Here is a 19,064-nt window from a genome sequence, read left to right as displayed (position 1 = left end):
TTTTTATATTATTCCTTTAGGTTCTCTCTTTTTTTTCTCCCTATGTTTTGTAGAAATTAGCTTTATTTATACAGCTTATGGGATTCAAATCCTAAATCTCTTAAGATGCTTATGTGAAAAATTTTGGATTTAATGCTGCCAAGTTAGGCAGTGTTAAAAGAGAGAAAAATCACTTTGGCAGCTTGATTTCAGTTGTCAGAGTTGAAACCAATTTTTTTTCCTTTTTTTTTTAAGAATAAGAATAATAATAATAATAATAATAATAATAATAATAATAATAATAATAATATAAAAAAATTATATGAAATCAAACAAAATTGATACCTACAATGGTTATGAATACCTGACGTAAAAGTGAATTACATGAAAATTTGTGGACATGTTTTTCTTATTATGAAACAATATTATGAAAGTTAATTTGTTAGAATTTTATTGAAAAAATATCAGAATGCGCAGTGGAACCTAATTTGATTTATGTTGTAAATTTTTATGCTATTGTTAGTTTCGAAAGTGATGAATCTTTAATAAATAAAGACTAATGGATTTTGGGTAAGAATATTTTGTGTTCTTTTTATTTTTTGAGGCTTTATCATTGATTCACATTCTTTTAATAAATGCTTATGTCATGACTTGAAGAGAAATATTTTATAATGATAGTCATAAGAAAAACATTTAATGATTCATTTTAAGATTTTGTATGAAAGATGATCTAAGTCTTAGACTTATTGGCATAAGGATAAAGAAGAAAAACTTTTATTTCTTGAATTTCTGAAACAAATGGTTGATAAATTTTGGTTGATTAAGCAATGGTTTAAAGTAAGCAAATGAATTATGCTGAAATTCAAAGATAAGATTTGTACCTTCAAGTGATTAATCATTTGTACTCAAATGTGTCATCATTAAAAGTGTTACGAGGATTATAAAGTAAGGAAGGTTAAGTTTGCATTATATAAGGACATTTAAAGTTTTTGGTAAAGTGAAAGAAATTCAATATAAAAGATCTTGCCATCTCAGATATCTATTATACAAACTATATTATAAATCTATGATGAGAGAATATATTATTAATCCAAGCTATGTGGTTGGATATGAGTATTTAGAAATTAAATATGATATAAGTTTTAACATATTGAAACTATCTTATTTGAATGGTTGATTGGAAAGAACACGTTTTGAGATGGAATTGTTACCTTTATAAAAGTTTAATAAAACAATCATATGGCAAGAGAAGTGATTTCAGAAATGGAGGAATAAGATATGGATGTAAAACAAGTTTCGAGGATGAAACTTTTTATAAAGAGGAAAGAATGTAATACCTTAGCCCAAATGATAATTGGGCTAAACTATTACTAAAGCTCATTAAGTTAATTAAGAGGTTAATTACTAAAGAAAAAGTGTCTGAGTGTTTTATCAAAGAAAAACCTAGTTATCGTGAAATAGAAAAGAAAATGCGAGTTCTTCTTTTTCATCTTCTTTAGGGTTAGAGAGCATAAAAAATCAAGTATAGGATCCAAAATTGAAGATTACATTCTAGTTAATTTCCTAATAATGAGTATCTACCCTCTTTTTATATAAGAAAAATATCATGTTAGTTGCTATTATTTGGAGTTGAATTCTTAAGAGAAAAATCGAGAAAAATTACAAATTTTTTCATTAATCTTTATGAACTATTTTGATAAATTATTGGGCTTTGTTTATTTCATGTTTTTAAGATTTATTGATGATTATTGAATGGAGTTTAAAGACTGAAAGTGTGGATTTTAGTTTTTAAAGATTGAAGGAGAAATTATATTTTTTTAATATGATGTTATGATCTACAACAGTGAATTAAAATGAAATTTTGTGTTAATAGATAGATTATTACTATAAGTATTTTATATTGTTGGAAAGCTTGTTGAATCTACTTTCTAATAAAATAAACGAAAGTCGAATATGAGTTTTCTATAAATAGTTGTCTAATTTTTACTTAAGAATATGTAGGTTGTAAAGCAACAGCATCAGGGTTGAATTACGAAAATTGTCTTAAATTTTATACAAGAAATTACAATTAAGCCATATATGTTTGGAAAGCTTATTGAGTTTACTTTCCAACAAAACAAGCGGAATTGAATTTGGACTTTCCTATGAATAAATGTGTAATTTTTATTATAAGGTATAGATACTATTTGACAGCAGCATATGATGTGGATTGCAAAATTTGTTATAATTAATCTATAAGGAATTATATGGTTAGAAAGCTTATCAAGTCTAGTTTTTAATGCATTAAAGAGATCTTAATTATAATTTGGATATATTGAGATATGATCATTTTAATGAAAGGAGATCAGGCTGCTAATATTAGTTAGTTGAGTTAACTTTTGTATAACTTAATTATTTTTGATATCATTGGTTTTGAAATGGGTTGATTAATTTCTATTATATTGAAATTATCTTGAATAGGCCATTAATTATTTTGAGAAAAAAACTAAGTGGTGGAATCGAAAAGAGGTAAGTAGAATCTCATATACTTTGCTTGTTTTCAAACTTATGTATATATTTATGTTTCTAAATGAGTAAATATTTTATTTCATTATTTTTGATATATGAAAATAGGACCTAGCATATGATTATTTGTGTTTTTGCTATGTAAATGATGGATCATGTTTATAAATGAATGAGAAAATGATTTATGTTTAAGGAACGATTTTATGATAGCTACATTTTTATCCTAAAAAGTGAGATCATCGACATCATAACTAGTTCTACGGCTTTGGCTAATGGGTAATAGTAGTTATCATAGACATTATCATACGACTATGCTAACGGGTTATAGTAGTTAGCGTAAAGCTTTGATTAACGGGTTATAATAGTTAACATTGATCATAAGGATAAAATTGTCGATACGATCAATGTCACAAATTATAACAGTGACCGTAATTAATGATAAACTAATGATTTATGATAATGATGATTTATGATGATTTTAATGATTGATTCATGATTTGATTTGATTACAATATTTGAATGGTAGTATATTTTGCAATGATTTATGAATTGATATATTTTGATATTGATTTATGATCTACGAAATGTTTGACATAATGATATAGAAATGTTTTGACATTATAATTTGACAAATATTTTGAATGATCTATATAATATATATGAAAACGATGTTTGATCTAATAAGATGTGTAAGCCTATACTTGCTGAACTATAATTTGCTCATTCCTCTTTTACTTTTTTTTTAAAAAATGAATAAGTGATAAATTTGCTTAGTTTTGTGAAAAGTTATAAGATCTAATAGGAAAGATTATCTAATCATCAAAGACAATGTTGGTCAATGAAATCTTGTAAAACGATTTTATATTTTTATATGATTTGTATTTGAATATATAGAGATATATCATTAATTAGATTAAAGATATTGATTTTGCTTGATAAACTATATTAGTTTATTGAAAAATTTTAAAATGATTAAAAAAAATTTCATATTACTTTAAAATTTTACTTCAAGATAATATAATCATATTGCATCTTGATATCGAAACATAACACCTTTTCAATCTAAAGCAAAGAAGATTGTAAGAATAAAAAATTGATTTTAATCTTTCTAAATATATAAAGTTGTTAAAAAAATATTTATAAATTTTAAAAGGCTTCTCAAACAACTATAATTCAAATAAATTGATGCAATTTTTGAAATGGAAAAATACTTTTAAGAATTTATTTTTAAGTTTTCAAGTGTGAATATTCATCTACACAACATAGAAGATTTGAATGCTTGCTTTCCAAAATGTGAGTATTCCAATACTCAACCTATAACATTTGAATACTTTCTTCCTAACTTTCAATTTTCTATCCAAAATGTAAATATTCAAATACCCAATGGCTATTCTCTAATTGTCAAATTTTGTCATTTTGAAATAAAGTAATTGAATATCCCTTATTTCATTCTAAAAATTATACTTTCTAAAACACAATTTTATCAACAAATACATTCTACATAAACATAATTTCGAAAACCAGCTACATTCTACATAAACATAATTTAGAAAACCAGCATTCTTACTTAGAAAACATTGTCCTATGGTAATATATACAACATAAGATTCTCGCATGGTAATTTTCCTTCACCTAAATGACATTTGAACTAGAAAATCCCTTTTCATTTTTTGGGCATTGCCGCGGGGTATTTATTACCATCAACCCATTGCATACTTCTGAGTCCAGCTACAAGCAGTTGCCTCATACTTAGTCCTGTCAGTCTTGTACATATGAGCAATTTCAGGAACAAGAGGATCATCTGGGTTTGGATCTGTTAACAGGGAACAAATAGATAACAGCACCTACAACACATAATAGAGTTGATAAGAAAGAAGCATTACAACCTACTTTGCACCAAACATTTGCAAGGTTTAAATCACAGAGCTGCATAAAACCACGTCAATCGATAAAAGCAAGCACTATGTATTGGTGTGCTGAAGTTTCATTGCGATTACCCAAGCTTTCACCATTTACAAAGTTATGCTCCATTCAATACATACTAACAGTAGTACTCATTATCCTGGAATTTAGGTTGGGATGTCTAGGACGGTATTGAAATAAAGAAAGCCATCAGTGGCAAGGTATTCTCCCCATGTATCAATAAATAAGCATACTGAGATATTACCCCTCCAACCAAGAGATGATCAACACAACTGTACTCCAATCACAATCTGAAAAACTCAAGGAATCATGCGTTGAATTACTCCACCAACCAAAAAATTAAAAGCTGTGTATAAGACTTGAAATTGTGGATTATAAAGGACAAAACAGTATACTATCCGTGCATAAGACTTGGAATTATGGATTATAAAGGACAGAACAGTCTGTCGTTCACAATAATTCCTAAACAGGATTATGAAGAGGATTTGGATTGAAATATGTCAAATGACTACATCACAATCCACTTAGCTCCATTAAAAAGCTGGTGATAACGTACAGACTATTAATGATTAAATCAGCTGGATCTTCAATTTCATCAAAAACTATTAGCTGCTCAATGACAAAGGGAAGGCAAAGAACTAACCAAACCTTCGAAATGGTAAGTGCAGGGCTCCATTGTTCTTTAAGAATATCTAAGCATATGCTTCCATTGCTATTAATATTTGGGTGGAACACTTTGGTCCTAAATGCAACCTGAAACACAAAAAAAGACACAATCAAGTTGACCGATTCATATATCTAATAATAAGGAACATAACATTCGCCAAGTCTTAATTACAATTTGGCAACAACCCCAAAACCTAAATATGAAAGTTTGCATAAATACATGAATATATGTTTTCATATATGTTTGTGTGCTCAAGGAGTCTGTGTTTGCAATTTACAGTCCTTCTTCACCATAAACTTATGACCACCTTCTTCCTCCCTCCTCCCATTCACTTTCATCCCTCCCTATCCCAAAATAACACTTCTCTTCTAGCAGGGAAACCACAATCCAAAGAACATTATTTCCCCCAAAAAATGTTGCAGATTGCTACAAGGTTCCATGGTGAGGAGAGGTAATGAGAAAAGTTGCAATCAATAAATATGCATGTCCCGTTTGATCCACAACAATCCTACTAGATTGGAGCACGATATAAAGAGATCATGCTAAACCTTGTTATTCCTGTTAACTTCATCCATTATTAAATTAGAAAATAAATGAAGCCAATATGATCATATTTGCCACTACCACCATTCAATAACATATGAGACAGTTTATGTAACTATAATCCATGTGAAGTATCTCACAATTATCCCCGCTTTAGTTTTCACTTTTATAGGAATAGACATATAAGATAGGGACATCCCAAAATTAGAAAAAGGTTAAAATTGTTTATAAGTTGGAGTGAGTTTGTTTAGACGGCAACTCCATCTAAAACAAAGTGAGAGAGCTGATAGAGAGTTGCTGATTTAAGAAGAGACTTCCGTCCCAGAATTCCCTTATCTCGCTTTCTAGGATGATGTTATCACATTACATGTGAAGTTTTTTGCCATTGTTATAAGGCAAGGAAGATACACATAAAATAGAAACTAAATAGAGGTTGCAGTATCCAGAGGAAAAGTACCTTAGGCGGCTTAAATGGGTAATCAGGTGGGAAATGTATGGAGACTAGAAAGACTCCTCCGACGTATGGGCTATCAGCGGGCCCCATAATCGTTGCTTGCCAATGAAACATGTCTTCAGCTACAGGGCCTACATTTAATGAAAATGATCAGTGAAAATCAGTTATATAGAATCAGTCAAAATGAAAGCATTTGAAGCTGGGTTGCATTGCAAAAAAGACCACATCTTGATCGAAGTGAACACAAAAATAAATTAGCGAAAGAGGTGTAAAGCGGTGATAGGAAGGTAACCATGCAAGGTTGAAACTTGAAAGAAGTTAAAAGTAAAAAGGAAACATCTTTAAATTTTAAGGATGGTAAAAAAAAAAAAAAAAGAAAAAGGAAAGAATGAGTAGAAACCAACCAGCACTGCAAGAGGTTGGAGGGTCCTTCTGTAAATCCTTGAGCTCTTTGAGGATCCTTTTCGATGCCATCAAATTCACAAACCGAATAATCAATCACCTGATTCATCACCGGATCCTCGCTTAACTATTCTCTAAAAGAAAAGAAGAAAAAAAAAGGCGAAATAAGCCAAGAGATGGAGAAGCAGCATACCCAACACCCAAATCAGAAGCAAATCTGGAGATTCAAAATTAGAAGCAGGCAATTGATGCGAAATCAGAAAGGAAAAAAGTGTTCTTCACGCCTCAAAACCAAAATTTTTTTCTATTATTACTCTTCTCTTATTTATTTTTTCTAACAATTTAAAGGTAATTAGGAGAAATTTATATTTCACACGAGAAAGATACAAGGAAAAGACATTGGCATGATTTGAAGATCAATATTAGAGAAGTTTCAAGATGTTAAATGATTAATGTTTTTATAGACCAAAATATTAATTTTCATAAAGATCTTCATTAGATGTATGTATTTTATTTTTCACATACTAATAAAATAAATTATTAATGTGTTTATCTCATTCAATCAATCTTTTTACCAACAATTATGTAAAAAATTGATTACATTGCATAAATTTATGCATATAATGAAATTGATTCTACAATTGAGTTTAATGAATTGTATTATATTTATTTGAAAAATTGATACTTATAAAAACTAATATGGGAAATAGCCTGAAAACATAAAAGAGAAAGACATGAATTAATCTACAACAAAAAAAATTATCACTTGTTATCAAGTAACGAATTAAACTGGGTTCTAATAGAATGACCGATTATTTAATTGTCATGTTTTTGTTATATATAGAACAGGAAAATTGTCCTATAATTTTTATGAAAACAATAAAAAAATGAGTAAAGAGATCTATCATGAGAAATTAGATGCAAGTAGAGAATATATGTAGAAAATAAAATTTGGCTTCAGGATTAGTTTTATTATTAAATCATGGCACCAAAATTGAGATAATAAGTTGAGTTAAGCTATTTGTATGATTTTATCTTTGTTGATCGTTTATAAATCAAATATTGATATAATTAAAAAATATTAAAGCATTTGTCAGTTATTGGCATTTTGAAGGATGCTTATCAATGTCTAATTAGGCGTGTTTATAAATTAGAAAAGAACATGCAAATTCAATGTTCCAAAGGTACCAATACATGCATGTGTTTAATTTCATTTTGTGATGGCATGAAAAATATTGGTACAGTTTACCATATATTACGAAAATGAACTAAATGTGATGGAAATTTCTTTCTTATATAGATAAGAAAGATATGGACTTTGGAGATAGAATGTCATCATCCATTTAATACATTATTGGTTAAAGACAATGAATGTATTTTTGCTTCTTGTACTCGAAAAAATAACCTTTTGTAGGCTATTAAAATGAAAAGTAAACAAGTTTTCAAGGTTTTTAATAGTTTCATGACAATGGCAAGGTTGTGGATGGTTATATATCATATTAACATACGGGTTTAAATAATAATATTGGTTTGTAAAAGCCATAAACCTTAGAGTTAGCCAATCGATGATTTAACCAATGCAAATTCATCATGAATTTTTGAATGAAATATGAGTAGAACTCATATTATAATTATTGTTTATACTATTTTATGAAATGATTCTTTGGATTCATGTTTCATGACTTGCATTGATATGGTAATTTAGATTTGAATATATTGGTCACAAAATGATTGTGAAAATATTTGAAATTGGAGTTAAATATACTATGGACTCTTATTGTTTATAGACATATTGGTCCTATAAATAAAGTTTGAATTTATTATATATCTGAAAATGTTATGACCAATTAAAAGTGATAAATTACAGAGATATATAGGCTACACAATGATGGAGAAATAAAATTCTCATAAAATTTTGAAATCAAGTTTAGAGATTTCAATAATCATGAACTTGGAATTAGCCATTAGGCAATTACTATATGCATTGAAAACTCATGATAGCATTTAAGATAGTTGATTTTTACTAAAAGCCATCATTATAAATGAGATAATTTTAATAATCAAATCTATATGATTTATAAGTATGAGGTGGATTATTATGGTTGGCTTAGAATAGCCATAAGCCAAAATTGATGTCACAATCTTGATCACGTTGTGGTAATTTTTGTTATATATATAATCTATTTCACAGATTGTACAAATGATTTATCATCTATGGTTTTACATAGTGAAAATTTTAAAGTATATTTACTTCGGAAACCATGAATGATTCAAAGATCTTGGGAATTTGAAAACTTTTATAATAGCAAAAAAAAGGCTATTTGATCCATTTGGGTGATGAAAATGGTTTTGTTCATGGTAATGAAAAAATTATTAATAGTATCCATGATGAAATAGATTCATATAAATATTTATGAATTGACATAAAATTCATAAACAAAGATTATATAAGTATGATTATATTTGAAATCTGCTTATTGATATAAACTTTTATATTGAGTTAAAATATAAAGGTTTTGGAACTTTTATTGAAATATTAAGATGTTAGTTAATTATCTTTAACTAAAGGTGGATTTGAAGGCTTTTTACTTAAAAAAAAAACCACCAAATAGTGAAAAGATAAATGAAATGGTAACTTGATTAAGTATATATGATATCTTGATAATTAAATGAGATATTCTTTAATAAAAGAATGCATACTTGCACATGGTGGGAGTGATAAAAATCAAAAGAAATAAAAAATTACTACCATAGTGTTGTAAGATTTTAGTATAATTTTATAAGCAAATTATACAAGTTAATAAGTTTAAACATATATTAAAGTAAAGTCATAAAAAAATCCTTAAAAAAAATATTAAAAGGACTAAAATTGTTTGGTTTATTCATTGAGTTTTTTCAATTGTACTAGAAGTATAATTGTATTAAAGATGTATAAAAGTATGAAAATAGAATGGTCGAAAGTTATGAGTATAGAGTTGTGGCCACAACCAAAATTAACTATTTTTTAAAATGATAATAATGAGGCAACAATGTCTGGAGCATATAAATGATATGCAAAATGAAAAAGTTTGAATGTATTAGCCTGAAGTAATTATATTAGAGATTCAATCTCAAGTGAAGGGTAATTACCATAAAAGAAAATTGCATTCCAAAATATTTGGTTAGTAGTATTACAAGTAGAATGGATTTAAAATGTTACTATTAGACACCAATAATGGGAACTCAACTTTGAATTAGTAATATCTAATTACAAAGTTTAATGAGTAAAAATAAGTTATTGTTATGTGTCTGTTAAACACTGATAAATTTTATTTAAAATTTAAAAACTATTGTGATCCATTGTGTGAGTAGGATGAGTTTTATACTCTTAATAGAGTTTTAAATGTCTAGAGCAATAGAGACATAATGGAAACTCTAACTTTATAAACATAGAAGTGGTGCCACTTCAACAAAAGAATTGATGTCTCTCTTGTAAATGTTTATGAATAGGATAAGCACATGGCTATAATAATACTAAAAACGGTTATAAACCTCTGACAGAGGAATAAATAAGTATTATATGTATTATATCTTTAATTCTAATAGTAGGAGTTGAGATTTAACTGTGGACACTATCAATTTAGTTAGAATTCTAAGATATATACGTTAATTGAAGGTTTAAATCGAGAAATACTTTCTTGTATTCATAATATTTATTTGTGTTAAAGGTAAAAATTAAGCACTAACATTTCAAACTAGTGAGAGATTGTTGGTAGTTTAGAATTTGATATATTCCACATTGGATAAAAAGATTTAATTATTAATGAATAAAATTAATTTTTATATTAATTTTATTCATATTTTAAATAATTATATTTAGATAAAAATAATTATCATATGACAAATGACCATAACTATTTGAATATAAATAGATTATTATTCATAAATGTTATGATTATATTGAAAGTTATAACCATTTAAATAAAAATTTATATCTGTTCATTCATTATAAATAAAATTTTTAATATAACTATTTCACTATTTCTGATTAGAGAGTGTGAACTTTGTTATATCTTAAAAAAATAATTACTTTTAAAAAATTATTCTTTACGCCTCAAAAGCCAAAATTTCTTTTTTATTATTCCTCCTCTCTTATTTTTTCTAAAACTATCTTCAAAAGATGGCTTGTTCTCTGAGTCTGATTGTTGGACTCCTTCAATCATTCTAACAACGTCATCCATGTTCGGTCGCATGTCTGGCACCTTTGCCACACATGCCATCGCAATTTGTAACATCTGCACCATTTCTTCTTCAATGTTTTGGAACCTCATCAACTCCACATCAAAGACCTCGGCTGTCCATTCCTCCCTGACAACAGATTGAACCCACCTAGGAAGATCAACCATGTCATCCCGTCCTGGTGACTGGAGTGGTGCTTTCCCAGTCAGCATCTCAAGGAGCAGGACACCAAAGCTGTACACATCTGATTTATGGGTATGCTTATGGGTTTCAGTCACCTCAGGAGCACGATACCCGGCTGTCCGAGATGGAGTTGCAGGGACATTCATAAGAGGGGTCAAACCCATATCAGAGATGCACCCGTCAAGATCTTGATTGAGGAGAACATTTGAGGACTTGACATTTCCATGAGTAAATTTTGGACCACCCATAGAATGGACGTGTGCGATTCCTCTGGCAGCTCCGAGGGAGATTTTTATTCTGGATTCCCAGTCTAAAGGGTTTCTTCCACCTCCCCTGTTTCCTGTTGTCAAATTCATGAAATATAACAGGCTTAGTTTCCACAAACTTATTGTAGAAATTGTTTGAAACTGAAATTGGGGAGGGGGGTGAGGATGGAATTACTACGAAAGAAAAGAAACACGAGTAGAAGAACCATGTACCACGCAAAAGTGTCGATAAGTTGCCACCTGGAATATAGTCATAAACTAAGAGCTTCTCATCCTTGGAGTAATAATAAGCACGAAGTGGGACAACATTTGGGTGCTGCCCGACCCTTCCTATAATCTCCGTCTGCCGCTCAAAATCCATCTTCCCCACAACCCCTTCCTTTAACCGTTTCACCACCACCGTTGTGCATTCCTCCAGCGCAGCCTTATATGATGTGCCGTAACTACCCTTTCCCAGAACTTCGGCTGAAGCCCTTAACAAATCCTCAAGGTCAAAATTATAAGAACATCCTTCAAAGAAAACAAGCTGTTTTTCTCAGGTTCTTGCACCCCACTGCCAAACTCCTCTTTTGGCTTCTCACTCATGCCACCACCAGAAGCCTTCCCCTTTAATACACCACTTCCTCCATTATCCTTTTTCTTCAGACAGCAGCATAAGATAATTAAAGCTAAAAGAAACAGCAGTACAGACCCTCCAACTGCAATGGCAATAATAACTCCCAAACTCAGTTTCTTTTTGGAGCTTTGTTTCTGAGGAAACACTGGTGACGATGAAGAATAAGCAGGAGATGGTGATGGCGGGAGAAAGCAGGTTTGTAGAGGCAGTCCACATAATAGTGAGTTTCCTACAAAGGATGAATTAGGGAATCCCTGAAGGGGTAATGGGATCGAACCATTAAGCTGGTTATAGCTTAAATTCAAATGGTTGAGCCTAGTAAGGTTAAGATTCGGTATTGTTCCAGCAAGGTTGTTGTTCTGAAGGTTCAATCCAGTAAGCAGTGTCAAGTTTTGTATTGCTTTTGGAATGTTGCCTGTAAAGGAATTGAATGAAAGATCCAATACATTGAGTTGAAGGGAAAAGGAAACAGGAAAATCACCAGAGAAGTTATTATGTTGAAGGTAGAGGTATCGGAGTGATGGAAGGGTTGTAATATCTGAAGGAAGTTCACCATTGAAGCGATTAGATCGAAGGCTGAGAATCTTGACTGCACTTAATTTACCGAGGGTGTTGGACGGGATATGGCCTATGAATCCAACCCCAGGAAGCCTCAGGGCAAGCACACTAGAATTATCTTGACTGCAAGTGACGCCAATCCAGGATGTGCATATCGGTCGGCTGAGTTCTAGTTAAGATTTCGACGGTGGGGGACAGCAGCAGCAAATTCAAGAAGGGCTTGCTTATCTGAGTTTAGATCAGAAATTATTAGAGGAAGATAAATGCCTATGGTGACTAGGGAAGAAAACACTGAACTCAGGCCGAACTTCATAGGTTGTTGTATAGTGCAGGGAATAAGGCAATGATTATGGTGATGAAAATGTAACATCTGTAGTCCTCGCTGATTTCCTGTTTTCAACAAAATACTAGAAAACACATTAGGATAGAAGGCCTGCATAATGAAGAATTAAAGTTCAATGTTTATAGGGAAAAGAATGCAATGCTACAACATTTAGTTGCAAGCATGAAAAGTACATTATACAAGGGGACGATACAATACAAACACAGAAACAATCTAAGGTATCTGGAGCAAAGAAAAATGAAACAGCTAAGGCTCTGTTAGATGGCCTATTAATTAATTAACTGGCACCAGGCAGAATATCCAGAATGTCATTGAAATTTATGCTCAGGTGCAAAAAAGACTTGATTCAGCATAAACTCAGCAGATGCTTAAATTCCAACTAGCTGCGCTTTTATACTTTTAGAAGGAAGGGGAAACATATCCAATAAGAATGTATTCTGACATACTTTTCTATAAGGCAGTTTCTAAAATTCTAACTAGTTGCTATTACATACATTTTGAAAGGAGGGGTAAACATATGCAGTAAGAAAATACTTTGACACTCTGCTCTTCGAGGGCCATCAGTAGCTAAAATCCTAACTAGCCGCACTATAATAATATTCAGAAAGGAGGGGGAAACATATCCAATTAAAAAGGTACTGCTTTGACATTCTCCCCTGTGAGGCACCATAAAAAGGAATACGAATTAGCAAACATATAACAATTTCTTAAAAGCAAGGGAAAACACATCCAATTAGAAAGAACATTGACATTCTCTGGCACAAGGCTCCTTTAAAAGGGCACTGGTTTTGATATCCAGTGTGCATTTGAATACCGTGGGCAGTGTGTCAAAAGGTTGAATCCAAATGATCGAGATGTATTTATACAAAAAAGAAAAAAAAACTTACTCCATAAGAAAAACTTTTTCAATTGCTTCTCATGAGAAAAATGACATTCCCTTTATGTCTTTAATAATATAAGTGGAATATAATTTCTTTATGAATAGTAGTTCCTTTTTTTTGTCTCAAGTAAGCAGGATATCTTTGAAAGACTAAACCTGAGAGATTAGACTTCGCCTATCACATTTCAAGGTCCCCTAAAAGGGAGAAGGAAAATATTTGGAAAAAAAAAATCACTGTTATCATACTAGCTTTATAAACTGAAGGGCCTGGAAGGGAAGTAATAATAATAATAATAATTCAAGGGTGAAGTGAAAAAGGGTCGTAAAAACAACAAAAAGGTGGGAGGGATGACAGCATTAGTGCATTTCCATTAAAGAGCACTAAGAGAAGAATATACTTTGGGAAAAAAAGGTAGACTCTTTTAGAACTAAAAATAAAGGATAATTAAAACAATAATTCCGTAAGATTACGGAGCTTCTCTCTTTCACGTTTCAGATTGACGGCTTTTGTTTTGTTTTCGTATGAAAGGAAAATTTTCAAATTTGAGACACGTTGAGGGAGGGCGAGGGTAAAGTAGTTGAACTACCTTAGCTGCATTGCCCAAGAAAAAGAGGTGGAAAACATGAAAAATGAAACCCACATTTACGCAAAAGAAAAAAGTGTTTTTTTTTTTTAACGAAAAAATATAAAAAACTTTGAGAGCATGTAAGAAACCCAAAGTTGTTGAATCACACGGTAGAGATAAAGTGGGCATATTATGAATTGATGTCAAAACCTGAAACATTCCCCAGTACGGCCCTGATCTACAAGCTTGATTGTGAGAAGCAAAATCAACGCTGAGAATAAATTAACTTACAAGCAGTTGAAACAAGAAAGTGAATTTAAGAAAAAGAGCAAGTAATGAAACCTTGGAAAACAGCATCCAAATCCGATGGAGGACTGAGGGGAGCCAACAGGTGTTGGGTGAAAGTGGAAGTCAAGGTTGAAAGGAGATGACCTCAGCAGGCCGCCACATTTGCAGAAGGAGAGAGGCAGGCTTTCAGATCCAGAATTTGGTTAAACTGATATGAGCAACTAACCTCAAACTCAAACTGATATGAGATTATAAGATCCTTCCTCCATAACGGACAAAAAAAAAAAAACTAGAGTTATTAAAAGGAAATTAAGGTTTCGGTGAATGCTGGTATAATTCTTTTACGCAATATTGAATATTGCATCAAAAGACAATATATATATATATATATATATTATAATTTAAGAAGAATATATAAGAATATAAATGACAACAAAATTTCATGCATATACTTATTTGATATCATTTATACATATAAATGTGAACTTAAAAAATGATAATAGTAAACGACCAAAATAGTTTTAGTAAATAAAAAATGATAATAATAAACGATTAAAATATCTTTAGTAAAATTTTTAATAAATTTTAATTAAAATGACTTTTTGTTATTAAATTTTTATTGAGATAAGGTGGATAAAAATGAAAAATTAGAAAAATAAAAAATAAAAAGTAAAAAGATGAAAAATATATATTTTTTCCCAATATGCTTGGTAAAAAAATAAAAAATAAAAGAAAAAAGTAATTTTATTTTGCATTAATTGCTTGATCAAAAATAAAGGTTTAAATATAAAAAACTTTTAAAGTAATATTAAATTATTATCCAAGTCATATATTTTTATTATAATTAATTAACTTTTCAAATTTTTATTTTTACTCAATTGAGTTTTTAATTGGACGGAAATGAATTAATAATCATCATAATCGTGTTACCTACATGATTAATTTTCATTTAATTGAGAATTCAATTAAATAAAAAAAGTTTCAAAAGTTTAACTAATTGTGATAAAAAATAAAAATTTAAATGATAATTTAATTTTAATTCAAGAATATTTTATATTTAAACTAATTAAAAATGAAAATTAATATTATTTTATCATTATATCCTTTATAAGTTAAAATAAAAAATAAATCTAAAAAATTATAAATAATTTTATAAATATATATACTTGTTCACATTTTTCTCATTTCTTATTTATTTTTTCATTTTGAAATGATTTATTTTTTTTAATAAAATAAAAAATGACATTATTTTAATTTGTGCAATTAAATAATTAATACTAATGCCAATGGCACCTAAAACTCTTAATAACCGCTCTATCCCCAATCTGAATGATTTTATAGGAAAGGCAGCTGAAACCTTGCATAAAATTAGAGGTATCAAATGGTTGTGTTAGGCCGGTATAATTTATTTAAATATTAACTTATATATTAATAAATAGTGCCAGTCAAACATTATTTTTAACAGTGTCCTGTTAATATGGTTATGAAGGCTAAGATTAAGACTGAGACTTAATACGGCACATGACTCATAATTTTTGTAAGTCGTACTGTATCAAATATAATATTATTTTTTATCGAAATAGGTCAAGTATAATCCAATAATAGTTTTCAAATTTAATTATTTTTTTTAAAATTTATCTATTATTAAAAATAATATGCAAAAATAAAGAAAAATAAAATGAAATAAAAATGACATATTATTTATATGGTTCAACAAAATATATACTAGAATCCACTAAATAAAAATATTAAAATTATAACCCTAATATTTCAAAAAACACATACATATAAAAGATATTATAAGATATAAGATTATTATTTTATTTTTTTATTCTCATGTGATAACTTATTTATATAATATGTTATTTTGTACATTTATTTTATACCTTTCATCTTATAATAATTTACTTTATTAATTGAATTTGTACTTAACTTGAAGTCTTAATTTATTTTTGTCATTTTTTTTACTGATCACTCATGTGTGTGTGTGTGTGTAGCTAAATGGTTGAGAAAGGAAAATGCTTGACGCATCAAAAATAAGAAAACCCTCCTTTGTTATTCATTTATAAATAAATTTTACAAATCAACTTTACGCACTTGACAGAATAATATTGACCATTAACATTTTAAGGGAAAAAAGGTTCTATTTATTGAGCTCCCTTTCTTAAAAATATGCAGACTGATAAATCACAACTATATTAATTAATCGAAATGAGACGGTTTGCCACCACAAAACTTCATTAGTAACCAGCTTTTCTCTTTTTATTTTTATTTTTTTATTTTTCTTTTTTAAAATTGATCGAAGCCAACTCTGGAGTTGCACATGTCCCAACTCGCTAGCTAGCTAAGAAAAACAAGGATGGTGGAAAGTTCCAACCCTTATGATGATGTTTCAACCCCCATCAAAAGGGTCATAATTGCGCTCTGTGGCAAACTCGATTCGCGGTGAAAGAACATTAAGCTATATTAGAATTAGTTTCACAAAGGTATAATCTCATAACCTCACATAGCCATATATGTATATTCATAAATTTAAATAATAATTATCTTATAAGAAGAACAAAATACTAACTACTTCTGTAAATAGATGTAGATATCAAATTTTATTTAGGTTTATCTAGTGAAATTTTATTTTTAAATTTTGTTAAAATTAATAATTAAATGTAATATTAAAAAATTTTAAATTACAAAAGTTTTTTTAAAAAAGTTATTTAAAAAAAGAGAGAATTGGGACAGGGATAGGGATAGGCATGGTGCCGTGCATGGCACCAACCTATTCACCTACTTCTACTACCACCATTCTCAACCCCATCAGACCCTAAACCAGTACCCACCTACCCTTGCACAGCACTATACCCATGGAACTCATACCCAAAGCTTCTGCACCTCACATGCTCAAACTACCCAGATTCATTAACCTTACCCTACTAGACACCTACCCCCAAACTCAACTGCACCTGCCACCATCTCTTATGCTACAAAAAATTTTTTATATATCGATACTTGATTATATTAACGGTCAAATTACATCAGTAAAAGAGACTTTTATTAATAGATTTTTAATATCATCAGAATATACTATATTTATACCAACATTTTATTTAACCATCGGTATAAATAAATTATTTTTGATAGTATATAACTATCCGTCAATATAATATATTATATACTGACAGTTATTAATGTAACTGTCAGTATAAGCTCAAAACAAAAAATTATTGGCTTTTATTTACGAAAAAAATTAGGGGGCGTTTGGTTCATGGAATCGTAGATTCCAGGGGAAAGTGTGATCCCCAAAAAAGTGTGATATTCGAGGTTATTCAATGTGTTTTTAGCCAGAAAACGCTTTGATAATCCCTTGAAAAACCTAAAAAAGGCTAAATGAAGGGATGAATCCTATGACCTTATGGTTAATAACTGTATGCCCTAACAGATTGAGCTACTCTAGTATTTTTATAATTAAAAGGTATTATTTGGACTAAGAATAATCCCTTCCCATTTTTTTGAGATTATTCAAGACATTGTTGGCTAGAAAATATCGTGAATAATCCCCTTCAATTTTTATGAGAAGATTATTCAATGCATTTTTGGCTAAAAAACACCTTGAATGTTCTTTTGAAAAACCCAAAAAATGCTAGAGGGAGAAATCAAACCTACAACCTTATGGTTAATAATTGTATACTCTAACTGATTGAGCTACTATAGTATTTTTATAATTGAAAGGTATTATTTAGACTAAGAATAATCCCCTATAGGAAGGGATTATTCAAGATATTTTTTACCAGAAAGGCCTTCAATAATCCCTTCATAAAAATTAAAGAGGATTATTCAAGGCATTTTTGGCCAAAAAAATACCTTGAATAATCCTTTTCAATTTTTATGAAGGGATTATTAAGGGTGTAAATGATACATTAGTACTCGTAATCTACTCGAATTTGATTCGAATAAAACTCGAATTCGGTTTGATTATTATTAAGTCAAGCTTAAGCTCAAGTAGCTTAACTTATCGATTGAGCCAAGTTTTAAAATTTTTATACCTAGCTCGAGTTGTTCATGAGCCTAATCAAGCTTTTATATTTTAATTATTTTAATTAATAAAATATCTCAAACTTGAGTTCAAGCTCGAGCATAAATAATCGAGTTTTTGTTAAATATAAGAATCGAGCTTAATTTTACATAATAATCGAGCCTAATCGAGTGAGCTCGAGTAGCTTAATTTTTATCTTGAGTCGAGTTCGAGCTAAACAAATGAAACTCAAAAGAGTTTGAGCCAAGTTTCGAGCATCAAATTTGAAGTTGAGCTTGAGCTTGAGCTCGAGCTTAGTATTGTATCAGCTCAAACTTGATCGATTACACCCTTAGGAATTATTCAAGGTGTTTTTGGCTAGAAAACGCCTTGAATAATCCCTTGAAAAACCCAAAAAATACTATTGAAAAGGATCAAACCTATGACCTTATAGTTAACAGTTGTATACTCTAACTGATTGAGCTTTTTCAGTGTTTTTATAATTAAAAGGTATTATTTAGACAAGGAATAATCCCATCTACGAAGGGATTATTCAAGTTTTTTTTACCAAAAACCCCTTCAATAATCTCTTTTCATTTTTTTTAAGATTATTCAAGACATTTTTTGCCAAAAAATACCTTGAATAACCCTATTCAATTTTTTGTAA

The 19,064-nt window shown here is 29.6% G+C and overlaps 2 protein-coding genes and 1 pseudogene across 3 annotated transcripts; all 3 read right to left on the bottom strand.

Moving 5' to 3' along the window:
* Positions 1 to 3,962: 3,962 nt before the first annotated feature.
* LOC111301497 (ubiquitin-conjugating enzyme E2-17 kDa-like) lies at positions 3,963 to 6,814 on the bottom strand. 2 transcript variants are annotated; one of them, XM_022897194.2, is made up of 5 exons: positions 6,667 to 6,814; positions 6,476 to 6,573; positions 6,075 to 6,202; positions 5,056 to 5,160; positions 3,963 to 4,297 (listed from the first exon to the last, which is right to left on the bottom strand). In XM_022897194.2, the coding sequence occupies exons 2-5, from the start codon at positions 6,543 to 6,545 to the stop codon at positions 4,148 to 4,150; spliced, it is 453 nt and encodes a 150-aa protein (XP_022752929.2). In that variant the 5' UTR covers positions 6,546 to 6,573; positions 6,667 to 6,814; the 3' UTR covers positions 3,963 to 4,147. The 2 variants fall into 2 exon arrangements, with proteins under 2 accessions (XP_022752929.2, XP_022752930.2); XM_022897195.2 differs by having other exon boundaries at positions 3,963 to 4,328; positions 6,476 to 6,760.
* Positions 6,815 to 10,453: 3,639 nt separating this feature from the next.
* Positions 10,454 to 11,671, bottom strand: LOC149514792 (putative inactive receptor kinase At5g58300). Its single transcript, XM_089744948.1, has 2 exons — positions 11,354 to 11,671; positions 10,454 to 11,214 (listed from the first exon to the last, which is right to left on the bottom strand). Exons 1-2 carry the CDS (start codon positions 11,499 to 11,501, stop codon positions 10,553 to 10,555), a joined length of 810 nt encoding a protein of 269 aa, XP_089601074.1. The 5' UTR covers positions 11,502 to 11,671; the 3' UTR covers positions 10,454 to 10,552.
* On the bottom strand, positions 11,615 to 12,753 carry LOC111301879 (putative inactive receptor kinase At5g58300 pseudogene; annotated as a pseudogene).
* Between the last annotated feature and the right edge of the window lie 6,311 nt (positions 12,754 to 19,064).

This window comes from Durio zibethinus, chromosome 15, assembly GCF_047325235.1.
Source record: "Durio zibethinus cultivar Kanyao isolate XHJ-2024 chromosome 15, ASM4732523v1, whole genome shotgun sequence".
Classification (NCBI taxonomy): domain Eukaryota; kingdom Viridiplantae; phylum Streptophyta; class Magnoliopsida; order Malvales; family Malvaceae; genus Durio; species Durio zibethinus.
Note: the sequence above shows the minus strand (reverse complement) of the source record. Positions and strands in the feature narration are given on the sequence as shown.